Source organism: Eufriesea mexicana, unplaced genomic scaffold, assembly GCF_001483705.2.
Source record: "Eufriesea mexicana isolate 0111107269 unplaced genomic scaffold, ASM148370v2 scaffold5190, whole genome shotgun sequence".
Classification (NCBI taxonomy): domain Eukaryota; kingdom Metazoa; phylum Arthropoda; class Insecta; order Hymenoptera; family Apidae; genus Eufriesea; species Eufriesea mexicana.
The window spans coordinates 304,690-324,872 of NW_016913149.1; the positions used below are offsets into that span (position 1 = coordinate 304,690).

At 35.3% G+C, this 20,183-nt stretch overlaps 2 protein-coding genes across 3 annotated transcripts; one reads left to right on the forward strand and one right to left on the reverse strand.

Annotated features, from left to right (window-relative positions):
* Positions 1-7,746: 7,746 nt before the first annotated feature.
* On the reverse strand, positions 7,747-9,095 carry RpL24-like (ribosomal protein L24-like). Of its 2 annotated transcripts, XM_017906234.1 has the most exons (3): positions 9,005-9,095; positions 8,271-8,750; positions 7,747-7,796 (listed from the first exon to the last, which is right to left on the reverse strand). In XM_017906234.1, the coding sequence occupies exons 1-2, from the start codon at positions 9,083-9,085 to the stop codon at positions 8,316-8,318; spliced, it is 516 nt and encodes a 171-aa protein (XP_017761723.1). In that variant the 5' UTR covers positions 9,086-9,095; the 3' UTR covers positions 7,747-7,796; positions 8,271-8,315. The 2 variants fall into 2 exon arrangements, with proteins under 2 accessions (XP_017761723.1, XP_017761722.1); XM_017906233.1 differs by lacking the exon at positions 7,747-7,796 and having other exon boundaries at positions 8,211-8,750.
* Positions 9,096-9,627: 532 nt separating this feature from the next.
* On the forward strand, positions 9,628-11,051 carry RFeSP (Rieske iron-sulfur protein). Its single transcript, XM_017906226.1, has 4 exons — positions 9,628-9,933; positions 10,207-10,359; positions 10,445-10,622; positions 10,719-11,051. The coding sequence occupies exons 1-4, from the start codon at positions 9,729-9,731 to the stop codon at positions 11,005-11,007; spliced, it is 825 nt and encodes a 274-aa protein (XP_017761715.1). The 5' UTR covers positions 9,628-9,728; the 3' UTR covers positions 11,008-11,051.
* Positions 11,052-20,183: the final 9,132 nt, after the last annotated feature.

The window sequence follows — 20,183 nt, forward strand, 5'->3', positions numbered from 1 at the left end:
TATTATGCGATGCATATTATGTTGAAATATTATTTACAGCAGATAAGGTGAGTCGTATAATCGCGTTTAATGTATTTTTCGTGGCGGGGTCACCGGTGACCCCCCCGGCGCTGTAGACCATTTTTGCCATTATCAATTGTTTAAAAAGCAACTCGAAAAAATATTTCAATTTCCGATTTTAGGATGAAGTTAGCGATGTATTTAGTGAAATGTTCCGATGACGAAGATTGCATTTCATCGAGCAATTACGTACAGAAAAAACGTCGTCGCGAATTTAAAAAGGAACCTGGAAGTGTGCGAAATGTAAGGCGATTTTGCAAAGTGTGCTATGAAAATAATTCAAATCAGCTAGGAAGAACGAGAGCAAAGAATTGCACTAAAAAAGTGGCGACATATTGTGCCGACTGTTTTGGTTCGCCTTTTCTTTGTATAAATAAAATTATTTTCGCATGTTCTGTATGGCATTAATTTCTTCGAGCCATTATAGTAACAATGGTACTATTTAAAAATTTATCAGTATCGATATTTACTCTGATTATGTATTTTTACTAATGGTCGCGTCGCCGGTCACCGGTGGCCCCCGTTGTTGAGTGCCGGTCGCCGGACCCCCATGGCAGTCAACGTGTTAAAAAATGATTCGAGATATTATTGTCTATAATATTGCAAAAGATCGTCGAAATCGGTGTCGTGGACACTCTCGTATACATAATTATCCTACTCTCCGACGAGGAAGAGTAACGTGACAGCCGCTGTCAACGAGATGTCCCTGATGGACGGGGTTGTCGCGTAAATTTCGAGGGTTAATTTATCGTATCGTAAAATTTGGACTCGGTATCGTGGTGGAGGGGGAAAGGGTCGGGGACGATAGCAAAGGGTACGTCTCTGCGAATTTACGACGTGTTCGTTATCTTGGGTCGTTGCCTGATGAACAAATTGGAGACATAGGTTAACGATTACGGGCGTCGCAGAGAATTTTACCGCGCCCTTAGATCGATTCGAGTGACGAGGCTGTTCTACGGTTTAATGCAATTGTCTCGACATGTGTACGTCAGTGGTGAGTATATGCAAATGGCATTGTGGCGGGCTGTGTGCCCGGTGACGTTGCAGAAAGTGGTACATAGTTCGTACTTTGTGCCGCGGTGAAAGAAGAAAAGGCGGGATAAGTGTGTTTATCATGTTTATATGTTCTACCTTGTTAGCTTGTATGTTAATGCGGAGATCAGTGTTTCGAGACGATTACTTGCAGGTTGTTATATAACTCGTGTCGTTATTGTTATCGGTAAGAATGGGAGGTAATGACGCTTGAATTGCCGGTGTGCTCGTATCGCGTATTAATATCTTTGGTAAATATCGTTACTATGACGTGGTCTAGCTGGGAACTAGTGTTTTGGTTATTTAATGTTGCTGGAGTACCGTTAGGGATGATATGAAATTGTAATTAAATTAGCGTTTGATATCGTTACGTTGCAATTCTATTGGAATTCGATGTTATTAAATTACAGTTGAATTGCAATTTTATGTTGTTAAAATGCAATTGAATTGCAATTCGATATTATTGAATTGTAATTAAATTGTTATTTTGATGTTATTATATTACAAGTTAATTCGAATTGAATATTATTACACTGTAATTAAATTACAGTTCAGTACTATTAAATTACAGTTGAATTGTAATTCAATATTATTAAATTATAATTAAGTTGCTATTTAGTATTATTACGTTATAAATCAATTGTAATTGAATATTACTCCACTGTAATTAAATTTCAATTCGATATTATTGAATTGTAATTAAATTGCTATTTAATATTATCACACTGCAATTCAATTGGAATTGAATATTATTACTTGGTAATTAATGTACAATTCAATATTATTAAATTACAATTGAATTGCTATTTAATATTATTACATTACAAATCAATTGTAATTGAATATTACTTCACTGTAATTAAATTACAATTCAACAATATTAAATTGTAATTAAATTGCTATTTAATATTATTACACTACAATTCAATTGGAATTGAATATTATTACTTGGTAATTAATGTACAATTCAATATTATTAAATTGAAATTAAATTATTAGTTAATATTATTACACTAGAATTCAATTGGAATTGAATATTATTACTTTGTAATTAATGTACAATTCAATATTATTAAATCACAATTGAATTGCTGTTTAATATTATCACGTTACAAATCAGTTGTAATTGAATATTACTCCACTGTAATTAAATTACAATTCAATATTATTAAATTATAATTAAATTATTATTTAATATTATTACACTACAATTCAATTGGAATTGAATATTATTAAATCACAATTGAATTGTAATTCAATATTATTAAATCACAATTGAATTACAATTTGAATTTATTAAACCACAATCAAATAACAATTAAATTGCAACTTAAAATTATTAAATTAGAATCAAACTAAATTCTATAAATAACGATGTTCTAAATTTAGGAATATTATCCAAAATTCAATTAGATGACAGCCAAAATAAGCGACAATCTGACAGAAAATAATCTCTGCTGTTATACATAAATGATGACACTCGAAATAAGCGATTATGCTTATTGTTATATTCTTAGATCACCTTTACACGCTCCTTCCAATATTTGTTCGAACTTTCTTTCTCCAAAATAATATACGTACTTCTCGAGATAATAATTTTTATACCCGATTTCACGCGATTTAAATTTCATTTCGACGAATAATAAACGTATTTCCGAGTCACCCGATATGTAATCGAATTTCTACAGGGAATAACAACGAAAGATTTTCGTGCGGGCCCACGAATGGAGAGCGATAGCAGTGAAAGTCGGCGTGGTCTCTATCATAGTGAGTCCCAGTAAATACCCATCGGACCCCATTGTGATAACGGGCGACATCGAAATTTAATTAAACGCTCGGATTGACTAATTTACTTTCTTTAAGTGGAGTTTGGAACCCACGGACCGTTACGTTCCCCTGTCTGATTTAGCTTAGGCGAATAGAACGTGCTGCTCCTTAGAAGAAAACAACACTGAAATTCACCGTGACTGTCTCACATCTTAACGAAAATCACTCAAACGTCCCAATCCTTAACACGAAATACTAGGAATTTTGAAAAGCAAAGAAACTTATGCGAAAATTTTCACGTTCCCATGCTATTTGTAGAATTGAATAATTATCTGAGAAATATTTGCGAATGAAAATTATATTTTTCGATATTTATGTAATTATATAATTATGTAATTCAATTTCCCTCCTTTTTTAGTGCAGTTGGGTAACAAATTTTTCATTTTAAATCTATAAATACCCACAAACAAAAACACAGGATAAATAAATTTCCTATTTTAAATGGGCAACATAGTTTCCAAAATTACTACCAATCGTAGTACCACTAAGAATAATCCAAATTTTAAAGACGTAATAATTTTTTAAAAATTAATCACGACACAGGCTCCACTCTCTTCGAAGAAAATTCCCAAAATCGCCCACTCCTCGACTCTCCCTCGCATCGAAACGTGCCCCATGGGCCAAGAATTATTCATACACCCGAAGAATTTAAAATAGGAAGAATTCGCTTGCTTGAATAACCAACAAAACGGGGTACTCCTCTCGTTAAGAGCATAAACGAGGAAGATTAACGAGCCGTTGGAAAAACGCTGCGAACGGTGAACAAAAATATCGTGGACAATCGCGGCTTAATTGGAAAGCGTCTTATTAGCACGCGTTTCACCCATTTTCCATTAATTTCCGCCGTAGGCGTGCACGGGTGATTTGCATTTCGAAGGTATCGGCGAGATCACAGGGAAGGTCCTTCCCGACGCGTATTTCGGGGACCGTGGCCGACCATTGGTCACCATAAAATAATATTGTCCGACCGAATGCCTCGCTACGCCACGGACAAACTATTTTAAGTCCACCGGTGCAGTCTCTTTGTTTATTTATGAACGCACTGCTTTCGTGACCTCGACGAGAGATGTTATTACAAGGACCTTCTTACGCGGCACGATTAGGGAAACGACGCCATGATACCGGTTCCGACGCCATTGTTGTCACGGTTTAAAACGACGAAGATGAAAAATGAAGGGAAAGAATGGTGAATTACACGTATAGGGGCTCCCACATTCACATAACAAGTAATTTTGATAAGAAACACAGGTTTTTAATTAACAATTGTAAATATTGCTTAATAATGAAGACGCATTGTTCTTTTACGTAATGCTTCATATTTAGTAACCCTGAACTGTCAACTTTCACGCTGTCTCTTTTCTTCGTTGGCAACACTGTGCCGCACAAGTGGCGCAAAATTCAAATCTCGCAATTTCGAATTTTGGGACACCCTTTATGATTACCTTCATATAATTGTATATTGTTGGAATTTAAAGAGAATAACGAAGCTTCTTGGTAAACAGTGAAATTAGTCCCTCCCTAGTGTAATAACGGACTACGACACTGACCCCCGAAAATGGCACGCGATGGGTCCAAAAAATTCTCGGAATAGAATTTTTGAAAGTCCGGAATTTTGATAATGGTAGTAGACGATACCCAAAGTAGGTGACACGATTTGTAACCACTCCACGCCGTCAGGTCTGTTGCACGTCTGCGCTCGGAGTTCTTCCTCACCACGATATTTCACTGGGAAAAGAACCGCGTCTTCCGTGCGATTAATATGTACCACACAGTGCCGCGATAAATCAGCATCCTTGATCGGCCAGCGTGCAGAATATTCCGAGCGCAACGAATTAATATTAACAACACTGGAAGTGTTTTCCCTGCCGCGGTAATCGTGCGAGGAAATCGGATACATGAATGAACCCCGCCTTAAGATTCAGCGCGATCGATCATACGGGGGCTATTATTCGCTCAGCAGCCGTACAAAGGATGTATTTCTGGATGAAGAAGCCCGGGACGAGCGATAGTTTCGCCCCACGAAAATCGTAATTGCGATTCGCGGCACGTGCAACTCGTATTTCGACCACCTTGTCGTCTGTTTCCTCAGTAAACACGGCCACAATATTGCGTGTGGTCGAAAACACTTTTTCGCGCGCCAAACGACCCACGAATACCGTCGTTGGACCCCGAGAGCCCTCCAACGATTCCCCGAACCGTCGTGTCGCCTGTTACCTACGCGTTTCTTTTCAATTTTCGGCCCTGCTGTCGCGTATATATAGCCCGCGGTATTGTTGCCAAGCTTCGAGTGGATCATCGTATTATACCGGATAGAATGTGTTTCGTTTGGATATTGTCATTGTAATTAATCTCGAAGAAGGAACGAACGGAATCCGAGTGCTGGCTGGGTAGCGAGCAAGATGGCGTCGGACGCTTCTGGTGCTCGAAAAAATGATTAATCACCTGATGCGACTAGTCGAACGTGCGTGATAAAAAAGGGTCGTCGAGTTGTGGAATTCGGTCGTGAATCAACGCGCGAAACAGTTTAAATGAGATTCCGTTTTTTTTTTTTTAGTTTTGGGTCCTTCTGTGTTGTGAGAATGGCTGAGTTCTCATGGTACGATCGTGTAAGCATCGGATTTTTGTATAGGGATTATAGGAATTACGTTCTTACGGGGATTCGGATAATTCGGGTGAGTTTCGATTTTTATTTTGATAAGATCCTAAATATTCTTAATGCCTCGGGTACCTTGGAGACTAGATCCGTCACTGCGCTCGACTCCTATTAATATGTTTGTAGAATGTAGAAATGTGCAATTTATTTTTATTGTTCTTCGAGTTTACGAAAATATTACGAAGATAGTGATTTTTTGCCAATATTTTGGCCAACGACATCGTACAGTACTAATTCTCACCTGTAAAATTAAATTTGGTTTATGATCGTACGATTTTTTCCCGCCAAGATATACCGCTTTAAAGTTAGTCATGAAGCGACTAAAGTTATAGGGTGTTCTATATTGTCGTGTACTATAATCTAAATTTTTCGAACAAAACACTTAGTAATTACTACTTTTATTTCGATAACTATATTTTATATTGTTGTGTTTCGATATTTAATAATATTCACATACCAATATCGAACGAAACTTCGATATAAGAAATTGTAATTTTAAATGATTGAAACTAAAACGATAATTGGAGCGAAATTAAACATTGACTGCAGCTCCATCTAGAAACGCGAATAATTCATATTATATTTCGTAATTACCGCGAGATAAACAAAACTCCATCTATTTTGTTACTATCCTCAGGAATGCTGCCGGGGTGTCATCTGTCGAACGGCAAATATACTAACGCACGACTAATAGGAGGAACGATTATAAGCCGATCGACGTTCCATTAAGAGGAAATTTTCGAGTTTACGTTGGCCGAGGTTAGAACAAACATGGTCGGCAGGAATCAAAGGGTAGACCGCCGGTAAGATTGGCCACGGTAAGTTCGTCGGGCGGAAGAAATCTGCAAGCTCATGCCCTTGAGAATCCTTTCTTGCCGCGTAAGTCGAGTGGGTCCTGTATCGTCGGCCCCTCTCACAACTCGTGTCTGCGCGCGCGCACGCGCACTCGCGCAGCTTGTACGCCGCTCTTCTGTTGTTGTAACACATTTCGTCCGTGGCAAACAACACCCCGTGGTTTACCTGGTAATTGCTGGAAACACCAGCCGAGTGTTTACAGTGTCATCGAGGTGCGGTGGTCACACCTTGCCGCGTACGACCACTTGGAAAGCACGTTTTCTTCACCTGGGACCCGGCACGGTCGAACACCTTCTCGAGGGTCAGCAAACTTTTGGAAAGCTCACAGCCATGCCATACAGCGTTTCATAGGAGGGTAGATCGATATGATGTCTTTGCAGTCGTTTACGTGATCGATGTCGTTAGTAGCACGATGCTCGAAATGGACAATGAATGTGGTAAAAATTATCAGTCGTTTTAAGATTTTTGCCGTAGTGTATTGATTTTTTATTTTTCTTCCAGATTCGAAGGTATAATAAGTATAATTAGACGCTGTAGGTTTTATCGGTGAATATATTTCGAAGTCTCATTTAGGGAAACTATAATTTTTGTTTCGATGAATAAATAATGAATAAAGGCGTCCGAGGAAAAGACGTAATAATGCGGCATGTGAATTTTAATTTAGTCAGAATAGATTATAATTATAGGTGTATAGTTGAGAGTTAAGTTTTAAGATTATTCGTTAAAATTCTTTCGTGTATTATGTATTCAAATTAATTGGTGAAGCGAGGTATATTATTCGAAAATAAAGTTTAAAATATGTAATAGGAGATATGTGTTGCCTTTGTAATATCGTAATTTATCTGAAGTACTATTTTAATATCACAAAGTGTTTATTTAAGTATTTATTTACAGCGTACATTTGCGTCATATTGCATTATGTATTCAATTTTTCTTTTAATTTAATTCGATTAGAACAATTTGGAAGATTCTTGTCTCGATGTTCCATTTCCTAATTGTATACAATATTATGCTTATTTAGGTAACGATACATAGTTTCTATTTTTTTCGTAATAATCGTTAAAAAACTAATACCGTAATTAGTTGATTGTATTAATAATAAATGTATCGATTTGTTTAGAGGTAGTAGAAAATAGTTTAGTGGTGCCACCTAGCGCAAACTTATGAAAGGTATAACGAGTAAGTTGAGAACTATTATCTTACGAAATCTTCTGTTACTTGTGTATAGCACAACCAAGGTATAGTTATATTTTGCATTTCATTGACCAAATTTTCTAGAACTCTAAAGGTTCTAGAGGTCTCATTACCATTTCCGCGTTGCCCACATTACCAAGAGAGCATTAAAACTGACTATAGCACATAGTGGGTACTGCAATGAAATTAAATGAAATATTCTGTTATTAGAAAAAACATAAATCTTAATCTGTGAATGATACTGTTGATAGTTTATTTGTTTATATTAATATAATAAAATAATAAATGCCATCAAACAGATGAATAATTTTTCTAAACAGGATCAAAACAGGGAGTAATATAAGTGAAGAACTATATATCCTAACAATCCTAACAAAATTAATTTTATTTATTATTACTTATCAAATCTAACATATAAAAAAATAATATATATAGAAAAAAGTATTGAATATAAAAAAATGTTTGTACTACTTTACACTTATATAGCTTTTATTTACAAACTTTTAATAAAATTATTTTATATTGTACTATAAAAAATCAATTATTTGACATAAATTATTGTTTATTATAAACAAACATTTTTTTCCATTCACAATCAGGTGTAATATGTGCATTCATAAATGTAATCACATATTTTTATGCAAGTTACCATATTGTGTTACAAATGAATGTAATCTTCATATAATGAATAATATTAATTTGCTTCCATTTCTTCTTCTTTTTGTTCATCGCTAGACTCTTGCATCTTTTCTTCTTCTGCTTGTTCTTCTAGTTTCTTTCTTCCTTTGAGACCTACAGCGGGTGATCTCACAAGTGACAAATCACGCTGAACTTCTTTGATATCTCTTTCTTGTTCTATTTCACGTCCTTTACGTAATCGCTGCATTATATGTAGATTTTGTCTCCTGTCTTTGATCATTTCTACTTTCTTTATTGCTTCAATTGCATTATTCCATAATTCTCTATTATATTTAACTGGAATATTTCTTCTTTTTTCAAATTCAAATGATGGATCCACTACCAGTTCTTTACCAACTGTTTTCCTATATGCTTTAGTCCATTTGACTTTTCTTGGATTTTTCTTCTTCTTGAATGCAGCATGACATTTTGACCGACAAAATTTAAATATCTATAACACAAAAAAGAACATAATATAACTGTGTAACTGTAGCAATATTTATAACATAGTTTACATATATACAAATAATTATCACTTATTCGTATATTTATAAAAATGGATAACCAAATACAGAAACGAAGTAGTTTCTGAATGTACACATAACCTGAACATGATTGAAAGGCAAATACAATGAAATATACTTTTTTAAGATAGAGTAACATAAATTACTGACAGTATGAAAAAGTATATTGTAAAATTCTTACCTTACAATCATTTCTTACAAACTGTATTCCATGCCCTGGAAAAATTCGAGATGAACAAAAATAACACGTTTCGATGCGCATATTGCATGCTGTTACGAAAACCCTAGATAAAATTAGAACCAAGGGAATGAACGTAAGCTCATAAAATTGGACTATTAGTTACGCCATCTATTAAACTTTTTATACATCATTGATATTTCATATAAAATTTGGTTAAAATGCACATCAATTTTTAATCGTATATACAACTTTATGGATGATGTAGCTCGTAATTGGAAAGAATATATATAAAATAATGTGATCAAAGTAATATAATTTTTAAACGTTGTCTTTATCACTGTATTGTTACATAATTGTATAAAATAATGTACATTTCAATTTTTCCCAATAAAAACATTTACACAGGAAAGGCTAATAAATTCCGCCATGTAACATGAATAGTTTTCCTAAAAAATGAAATTTACATATTAAAATTTTCATTTAAATATTAATTGTATATACGTAATAATCTATTTGCTTATTTATATAAATTTTATTTCCAAGTCTTTTTATAACTTTTAAATATTAAGTTGTCCAATTAATTATTTCGATACGTTATAGTGCGACATCTATATATTCACAGAAAGTTGCATCATAGAGACATCTGACAGTGTAGGTCTTTGAATTTTATAGTTGGTGTTCGATGAAGTTGTTCCGTTTGAAGGTTTGTGCGTAATTGAGAAAAATGAACGTTGTAGCGAAATCGACAAACCTCGCGCCGTTATTAAAATCGGCGACTGTCATTTCAAATGGATTGCAACCAGTATCTGGGCGGGGTATTGTAGTTCAACCAAAAATTGTTACTAAACCTGTCGTCAAACGAATGGTCCCTCAAAGTTTGAATGAATCTCTTATTACTGGATCCTTGCGTGTAAGCTCAGGAATTGGAGGTTCGAATCATTTACATGTATATTATATCATTAGTTTCCATGTTTGTTTCAACAAAATTTACTCTTCTATATTACGATTATGTAATGTATACGATACATGTTTCATAGATTACTGCTATATCAATTGAGTCTATTTTAAATATTGTATAAATCTTTTCCTTTTTTAAAACATTGAAATCGATTTTACGTCGAAATTGTTATTTCGTATTATGGGATAGAAATGTATTTTATTCAAAGTGAAGAACAGTAGTTTCATGGAATTGATTTTTACAGTGAGCTTACTTGCAATACAAAGAAGGTTGGCACATACTGATGTTCAGTGGCCTGATTTTTCTGACTATCGTCACGAATCTACACTTGATCCAACAACTAAAGCCAAGAAAAGTTCGGGTGATCGTAAAAGATTTCAATATATTATAACAGCTGGTAAATAAATCATCACTCATTATCTCGTGTGTATTATTTCAGTTCTAGAATGATAGAGAATTATACATTTTGATTCATTATACAGCTACTGGAATTTGTGGTGCTTATAGTGCTAAAGCAATAGTGCATCATGGAGCAGCTACTTTTAGCGCTGCAAGTGATGTATTAGCTTTAGCAACAATTGAAGTTAAGCTTGATAATATTCCTGAAGGAAAGAGCGCTGTTTTTAAATGGCGTGGAAAACCACTGTTTGTGCGACATAGGTAAATATTATTAAAGTATAATATTTATAAGAATTATTTTCTTTTTAATTACAGATGCAAAAGTTAAACTTGTTTTTTGTTTTGAAATAATAATAGAACGGCAAAAGAGATCGCAAGGGAAGCAGAAGTTGATGTAAAAAGTCTTCGAGATCCACAAGCAGACAGCGAACGTGTGCAACAGTCAAAATGGTTGATTGTTTTAGGTGTATGTACGCATTTAGGATGTGTTCCTATTGCAAATGCCGGTGACTATGGTGGTTACTATTGTCCTTGTCATGGTTCTCATTATGATGCTAGTGGTAGAATTAGGAAAGGACCCGCACCTTTGAATTTGGAAGTACCCCCCCATGAATTTCTCGATGATAATACAATACTTGTTGGTTAATATGTTAATGTGTGTAGTCAAATAATAATGTAATTTATGTTAAATCTTTTCACGCGAATTTACTCATCGTATCCAAATTCTATACTGAAACTACTATTGGGGAGTATTACAAACCTCAGTGTAGTTAGTATAAATAAAAGATAAAGCTAAAGGAGTTATTAATTGAAATTTATTAATTCTATTAATGTTATAATTTAAATTATTCTACAGGTTATATTTACATCTATTAAAATAAAGAATAATACACTATTTTCCTGTTTAACAAAAATCTTATAGAATATTTAATCCAATTAATTTCCTCTTATTTATACGTAATATATCTGCTATTACATTTTATTATAATCATAATATAATCGTATAAAAGTTTCGTGGTATAAATTAATGGAGAACGCAAATTGTATAAAAGGAGACATATAGGAAAATCTTAAAGATGAAATGACTGTTCCCGCTTCCACGAGACGGCGCCACTGATTCAGGACCAAATTTTCATTTTCAATGCGTGACAAGGGCGTCTATGCGACCGACAATCTGCCGGCCGATTCTCTGTTTTCAGTCGCCTTCGCTGCTGGCAGCGTACGGACGGAAGAGTTGAGAGTTTTTCGCGAAAATCGGTTATTTTTCATACTTTGTCATCTTTTTACCGCCATCATATATAATGGTACAAAAATCTCTAACCCTACTGCGAGTGATATCCGTTATCTAGCATTTAAAATAAGAACGGAAATGTTTTGTTAAAAATGAATTTCTTCCTCGCGTGGTACCGGCGTTTAGTGGTACATCGTGACAGGGTTAGAATCGAATAACTTTTAACATCACAAATTAAAGTGACATTTGGAAAATTCAGAAAAGAAAGCATAAGGGAAAAGGCGGGAGACGGATGCGTGGAAAACCGATTTTCGTAAGTTTATATTTATTTTACTCGATTATACTGTTTTGCTCCATTTTTTTCAGTGTCTTCATTTCAACGCATAATTGTAATATATTACGATATATCACGAACTAATATGGCATATTCTAACATATCGTAAAAATCTTAAACGATAACAGTAAGAGTAAATATTATAATAAAGATATTTTATTCTTTGATAATTATACATTTGTACAAATAGTAATTCTATTAGGTTATAATTATTTACAAAATTTCAGATCTTAAACCATATTCTTTTCGACGATATTGAAATTCGTGACAGTATTAAAATAGAAATTATATTGTTACATTTTAAATTCTATATAAGCCTGTTTGTAGTTGATAACCAATCGGTACTTGAATGAATTTCAATACATAAATTCTCGTCGCACAAATTGACCCTTCCGACAACCTAGAACGATTGTTTTCGTAACCTTAACGGCGGCACATGTTTGTGTTCCTGCATGTTTGGTTTCACCGGGTACGATGACTTCTGTACATTCGAATCATACTTTGCATCTCGTTAACGGTTCGAATAGGAATCTCATAGTTTTTGCGACACCACTTACGTGCCTTCCAGTCGGTGTAAACAAAGACGAAATCGTCTTGACGGCCATTATGTTAAGGTCGCTTCTGCATATTGAAAGTCAATTTACCGTTACCCGCGTATTCGCCATCGCTAATGTAAATAATTAAACTTGTATAAAAATTGATCAATGCATAAAATTTTGATTTCAAAATTTGCATTATTTCGATCTCGTAATTCGACGTTGGCCAAAAAGCAATAATTCGCGTATTACGTATAATTATCAAAATTATTCCACACGCATCGTAGCTTAAATACAAGTTCAAGCATCGTTTCGATGAAATATAATTTTGATCTTAGTTCAAACGCATCGGGGCCTAGTTTCTTAATTTCAAATTATTTCTTCGCTAAATATCTACGCGTGAAGTTTCACCGTGTCAATCGAATCGTGTCTTACTTCATTTCGGAGTAACCGAGCGGTCACCGATATTCTATTACCCGTTCAATAATATTCACTTCGGAACTCGCACGTCGCTCTTCCCGCGCATACTTATGTTTTCATGCTCGGTCGAAAGGCATGTCCCTGCTAAAATCGTATCCTCGGTTGCTCCGGGTTAATTACCCATCTCGATGATATAGGATAGCCTGATTTAACCAACAAAGGCAGTAAAGTCGTTCTTGCCCGCCAGTTCCATGCATTTCGTTATTCGGCCTCGAGAGGCAGTGTCTCTCCACGTCGATCCGTTTCATTGTTCCGAAAGCCGATGCTTACCCTCCAGGATTTTGAGTACGCGGCATCGTGCTCTGCGAAGAGTTGCAAGTGCAAAGCCGCGGCTACCAGGCTTTTGGGACGCGAACCCCCTTCTCTTCCGTTGTGCACGCCTCTCCCTACTCGTAGTATCCCGTGTGCCCGTTTTTTCATCCCGTGCCTCGGCATAAGCTGCGCGGTGTACGCGTTCCGGCATTCTAATTCTTTATGCAGCCGGCCAAGGAAATTCATAGTAGGAATGCACGGAAGGGAGGTTGCAAAATCCAGTTCCCCCCCCCTTTTTTCTTTTTCTTTTTCTCTTTTCCTTTTCCTTCCTTCTGAGCGAGTGAGGGAAAGGGAGAGGGAAAGAAAGAAGGAGCGAGGCCGTTTTGTGCCCTGCATTCAACTCTCGGGACGCACTGGGCCGTGCGCGTGTGTGCACACACGCAGCCGTGCCGCGCAGCTAGCCACGTGTCCGTGTATATACGCGGCCGGGGAAAGCGCGCGAGTGCGTGCGTGCGCGCTTCCGAAAGTGAGTGGGACACGCGGGCCTTCGCGCTGAAGGAGAATCAATAGATGTGCGTTGCATCTTGCCCCTCTTGTCCCCTTTTTCGGCTACCCCGCACGCACCCTCCTGCCTCTATAGCTACTGACTCGACCTTCGCACGAGAGCGCCCGCGGACTCTACGCTCCGCTGTCTTCCAATATCATCCCTCCTTTCTCGTCACTCCGCACAGTGGGCCAGGAGCGCATCAAAACTGGCCAAAATTCAAAAAGCGCAGCGATTTTTCTAAATATCGAACACGTCCCGTTTTTTGGGCCGCTGATTTCGAATCTACGGTCAAAATTAAAAAATTCGAATCATCAAATCCAATATGGCGGATTTAAATCGGAAATCAATCCAGGGAATGAGGGATTCGTATAAACGATGGTTATATCACATTCTTTGGGTCGCTTATTCCAAATCTAATATCAAAATTTTTGAAATCTTAATAACGGGTCCAATATGGCGGATTAAAATCCAAAAATCAATTCAGGGAATGAGGGATTCGTACAAACGATGGTTATATCACATTCTTTGGGTCGCTAATTCCAAATCTAATATCAAAATTTTTGAAATTTTAATAACGGGTCCAATATGGCGGATTAAAATCGAAAATCAATTCAGGGAATGAGGGATTCGTACAAACGATGGTTATATCACATTCTTTGGGTCGCTAATTCCAAATCTAATATCAAAATTTTTGAAATTTTAATAATGGATCCAATATGGCGGATTAAAGTTTGAAAATTTTTCGTATTTGTGAGAACTCATTTTTGGCCAGCTTTTAGGGTCTCCTGGCCCACTGTGGGCCCTTTCCACATGGAAATTTGGATTTAATGCAATATAGTGCGTTTTTTCGTGCTCCTTTCGCCAATTTCATTTTCCTAAACATTCATTCATTTTTGGAATAGTTTTATCGGCTTTCATTGGAAAATGTAATTCGATTTTTGGGCCCAGGCGAGCCGTAACCATCGCGCTGTTTAGAGTTTCTAAATTTATTAGAAGCCCTTATAAACGATCCAGAGGATTGTTTCGTGGTGGAAAAATTAGAATGGCGATGAAATTAATCTTATTAATAGATCGGCAATCGAGTCAGATAAAATATTCGTCTTTCAAATATGGCGTTTCACATTCCTCTATAAAATTACATAGCACGTTACTGATTTTTCGAATATTATACCATATGTTCCACATAATTCTATACAATTCTAAATAATATCTGTACCATTTGTACCACTACATTTGGCAAGTCGACTATCATTAAATTAATTAAATTCATTAACCAAACTTTTGATTCAAAATTCCATATCCAGTGTCATCGCGTTGATCATTCGACTATGTGATTCTTCTTTTGGTACACGAATAATAAATTTTCGATTTTTGTTTACTTTCTTCTCCGTCCATGGGCCAGTTTGACTATAGTAGGTTCACGTTAAATCGCGTTGAAGTTGGATCGTTTAATTAAACTTTCTTTCACGAGAGTTGGCATTGGCCACGTGGAATCAGCTGTTCGTCCCGAAAAGTTTCCACGGTTTCGATGCCGTTGATCGATTTTACGCATCGTTTGCCCTTCTCGTGCCTTGCCACCCCGGCTTCGTCATATGGAAGATGCTATCGGCTCGAAAGTCGACGCGTGAATCGAGATACAGTGTCGGATAAACGACAATCGTACACGTGAAATAGAGCGAGCCGTACGTTTTGCGTCGACACTGGCCGGTTACATCGATTAGGCGAATACCTGTTCGAGCAGCAACCGTCCTCTCGGCCAGACGCTGAATTATTTAAACGGAGAATCGTCGCTTAATGATCCTCGCCTCGCTTTACCTTTCCCTCGTGTCCGCGTATTTTCCTTTGCCGACTTGCCTTCCACCTGCTTTCGCCTTTTTATTTCAGGGAAATATTGTTTTTCCTGCGAATTATAGTACCCGAGTTGGGGTAAAATTTGGCATATTTTTCGAATAATTTCGCGATGTACTGGGATTCTGAGAGGAATAAATCGACATTGCGGTAGTATAATGAAATAGCAGCGAAAAATATATAGCACGTTTGATTAATTTTGAGGAAAGGGTAAAATTCGGGATATTTTTCGAGTAATCTGAGCTGAATAATTTATTAATTGACGTTGTAGTATTTTATAATAAAATAGCAGCGAATAATATATGGCACGATTGATTAGTTTTGACGAAAGGGTAAAATTCGGGATATTTTTCGAGTAATCTGAGCTGAATAATTTATTAATTGACATTGCAGTATTTTATAATAAAATAGCAGCGAAGAATATATAACATGTTTGATTAGCTTTGACGAAAGTGTAAAATCAATTTTTCGGGATATTTTTCGAGTAATCTGAGCTGAAAAATTTATTAATTGACGTTGCAGTATTTTATAACAAAATAGCAGCGAAGAATATATAATATGTTTGATTAATTTTGACGAAAGGGTAAAATTGGGGATATTTTTCAAATAATTTCGTGACGTACAGGGAATCCGAGATGAATAATTTATTAATTGACATTGCGGTATTATAATAAAATAGCAACGAATAATATAAAGTACTTTTGATTAGTTTTGAAAAAGGGGTAGAATTGTGAATGATTTTCAAGAAAATTCGAGACGAATATTTAACACTAATTAATACTAGAATTACTATAACGAATAGCTATAATTAAGGATAATTGTAGTGGTACGAGGAAGATGAATAACTATGAACGATTATACTTCGATCTGAATGACAGTGAGCATAAATTTTGTCAGGAATGGTAAAAATAAAATATCCGAAACAGGTAATTTTAATAGTTTGGTAGTTCTAGTGTTGATCTATATATTGTAGTATTATAATCGAAGAGAAAATAAATAGCGAAATTTATTTAATTTGAAAGCAGAGGAAATGCAAAGTTATATCAGATTGGTAATTTATTAATTATATTGAAGTAATAGTAATAGTAATAGTAGTAGTAACAGTAATAGTTAGTTATTAATATCATTAATATTAATTATTTAAAGAGCAAATAAATAGTGAAATTTATTTAATCTGGAGGCAGAGAAAATATAAAATTATATCAGATTGGTAATTTATTAATTATATTGAAGTAATAGTAATAGTAATAGTAGTAGTAACAGTAATAGTTAGTTATTAATATCATTAATATTAATTATTTAAAGAGCAAATAAATAGTGAAATTTATTTAATCTGGAGGCAGAGAAAATATAAAATTATATCAGATTGGTAATTTATTAATTATATTGAAGTAATAGTAATAGTAATAGTAGTAGTAACAGTAATAGAAGAAACTCGATTTTTCAACTTTAAATTACCATAATTCTTCCAAATCGCTAGATTTTTTCTACGTTTTAGTTCCAACCATAACTGTATCTTTACCGAATACTATGCTTCCCAATTTGTCCGTTTCGAACGAGCAGAACAGTCGACATGCAATAACGTCAACAAGCCGGTCATGTTTTTTAAATCACCTTACGTGTATGTCCCGATAACTTTCATAACTGTTATTATTTTTTGCCGAGAAAAAATGTGGAATACTCTCGAAGTATGTATCAATGGACAAGGAAAAAGATACTACATTAATAACTCATAGCTTCACCGGGAAAAAATCGCTGAAAAATTGCTTCTTTTCTTACCTCGACCTCGGGAGACACAAATAAGAATAAAAATTGCAAATATTTCAAATAAGAATAAAAATTGCAAATATTTCAAATAAAAATAAAAATTCCAAATATTCCAAATAAAAATAAAAATTCCAAATATTCCAAATAAAAATAAAAATTGCAAATATTCCAAATAAAATTAAAAATTCCAAATATTCCAAATAAAAATAAAAATTGCAAATATTCCAAACAAAAATAAAAATTCCAAATATTCCAAATAAAATTAAAAATTCCAAATATTCCAAATAAAAATAAAAATTCCTAATATTCCAAATATTCAACGAACGGCATGACGGGGTGGATAATAAAAATATACGAATTATCGGAAAAATCTTTTCTCTTCTGCACATTCGGTGCAGTCGAATGCAGCATAGAACGCATAATAACGCACGTGTACCGACGTATCCGCGTATTTATTGATCTATCTGCTCGCGTTTATCTGTGTACCGCAGTCTTCGAGTTCGGAGGGTTGCACAGGGTGCAACAGGGTTGCTATGTTTCGACCCTTGCCGCGAACCTAGGCGAAACTAGTTTACGAACAGCTTCACCCATTTTGCCTTGTCCATTCGTCTACTCTTCGTCTTGGTATTACATTAACAAATCCAACACCTTCGCCAAATTTGCCTGTTGTATCTCGCGTAATAAAGGAATTGAAGGATCTTGGAAAAAGATTGATAAAGTCAAGAAATAACGTGTGGTTTTTGAACGAATTAGGCAAACAATATATTATAATATATTGTATATTATTATTATATTGTACACCTGCATAATTCTCAATATAAATTGTACATATGCAAATGAATAGATTGGATTGCTTTGGTTTCACATTGGAATATTTGAATTAATTTTTGTATAATAAATAATTGGCCTTATGCAGGATATACGATCCTTTCGCTTAAGAGGCATGATTCAGAATGAATGATTGATTAGTATCGATGTGTAATCATCGATCAGAGCGCCATGTTAGTGGTGGATGAAATTTAGTAACAATAAGAACAATTATTTATTTAATTACAAAGATTATCAAACACAAATATTGGGTTGGAATATAATTATTTGATCACTATCACATGCTCACACGTCTTCTCTATACTAATGCTAAATTGCAATTGACATATGCCAAATCACTCTAATTTACTCATTTATCATAATAACCTGAATTCATTAGATATTTCCATCCCATGCATACTTGTTCCACTCATTCCAATATATATATATTTAAAAATCTATGTAACCATTACCACACGCCACATATGAAATAATGGTGACACCTATCATGCTTCCTATTTAATTTATTCTATTACTGTTTTACAAAGGATCAAAATGATCTTTCAAATTGAACCTCGATTTTATGATAGTATTTTTATATGAAAATTTTTCACTTTTTTTATCTTAGGATAGAAATGAAGAAATTGTTCAAATTCTGTGGCAAAAAGTATATTTCTTCGAATAGGTGTCTGTTGAATTTTGCCATTTTTGTATTAGCACTTGGAATTTTTTAAAAAGGGGTTAAAAGGGGTGTGCTTAGAAATTATTGCTGTATATTAGTACGTGGGGAGAGATTGGTCGAAAGGTTGGCCGATTGATATATAGCATCAAAAACAGGAAAACAGTGGTAAATGTGATTACAAAATTTGTGAATTTATATAGGGATCTAGAAAGGATAAATTTTATTTCGCTATGAGTTACACTAGAATACGATATTAGAACGGGATGTAACCGAAGATAAATAAATTAAGATCGGTTCTGGAGATGGTTAGGGTACCGGTGAAACCTGTAGAATACCGGTATTTATTTAGATTCCGATACATTACCGGTATTTATTATGAGTTTGTAGTATAACAATCGTAAATTTATTATAAAATTATAAATCAACATACGCCTTATATAATAATCGTTCACTTTAACGTTTCTTATAACAAACTGGAATTCCTTATAACAAATTGACTCTGATCCATAGCAACTGCGCAACACCACTCATTCTAGATCTTCCACTCTCATTTCCAAAAACATACATATCTACATTCGTGCCATTACTCGACCTCACACACTTGCATTCACACTAATAAAATCAAATCCACATTTATTTCGATTTTGGTAAAATATCGGTATTTATTTCGATTTTCGCTATCCCATCGGTATTTATTTCGGTTTTAGTACATTGCCGATATTTATTCCAATTTTCAGAAATACATATATAGATTTCGGTGCCCCACCGATATTTATTCCGCTCTCCAGTGACACATAAATCAATTTCAGCACACTACCGGTCGATTTTCTCCGCTAAACCGATTTCGGTACCCAACGAAATCGGCATTTCGATAACCAATCCCGCTCTTACCTCGACTTCGATGCACTATACCGGAATTCGCTTCGCTTTTCCATAACAAATCGACTTATCTACCCTACCTGCGTCACAATTTCTCTAATACTCACCCTCTCTCAGCACCTCTTTTATATACCTTCGCTGTTCCATTCCTTCGATTTTCGCGCCACCGATCCACCATATCCTACCCCCTGTCTCCCCAAAATATCTAAAACTTGCATCGATCCAAGCACTCTTCTCGTCTGCAACGAATGAAAGAATCTGCAGCACGGAATCAATCGCGTGGAATGGGAAAAACAAAAATCGGCGCGAGCGCGAGCGAGCTGCGCAATCGTAATCGCGTGGGCGCGTGTGGGAAGCGGAGGAAGTTAGGGTGAATGGGTTAGGGGAGGGAGAGAGAGAGAGAGCAGGCTGAGAGAAAGGGCGGCACAGGTGAAAGTGAAGCGAAGGTGGTCGAGTTAG

Coding starts and splice junctions, on each gene's coding strand:
- RFeSP (XM_017906226.1), top strand. CDS start 9,729: ATGAACGTTGTAGCGAAATCGACAAACCTCGCGCCGTTATTAAAATCG. Junction 10,360..10,444: donor TCAATATATTATAACAGCTG/GTAAATAAATCA, acceptor TTCATTATACAG/CTACTGGAATTTGTGGTGCT. Junction 10,623..10,718: donor CCACTGTTTGTGCGACATAG/GTAAATATTATT, acceptor AAATAATAATAG/AACGGCAAAAGAGATCGCAA.
- RpL24-like (XM_017906234.1), bottom strand. CDS start 9,085: ATGCGCATCGAAACGTGTTATTTTTGTTCATCTCGAATTTTTCCAGGG. Junction 8,751..9,004: donor TTGTAAGAAATGATTGTAAG/GTAAGAATTTTA, acceptor TTTGTGTTATAG/ATATTTAAATTTTGTCGGTC.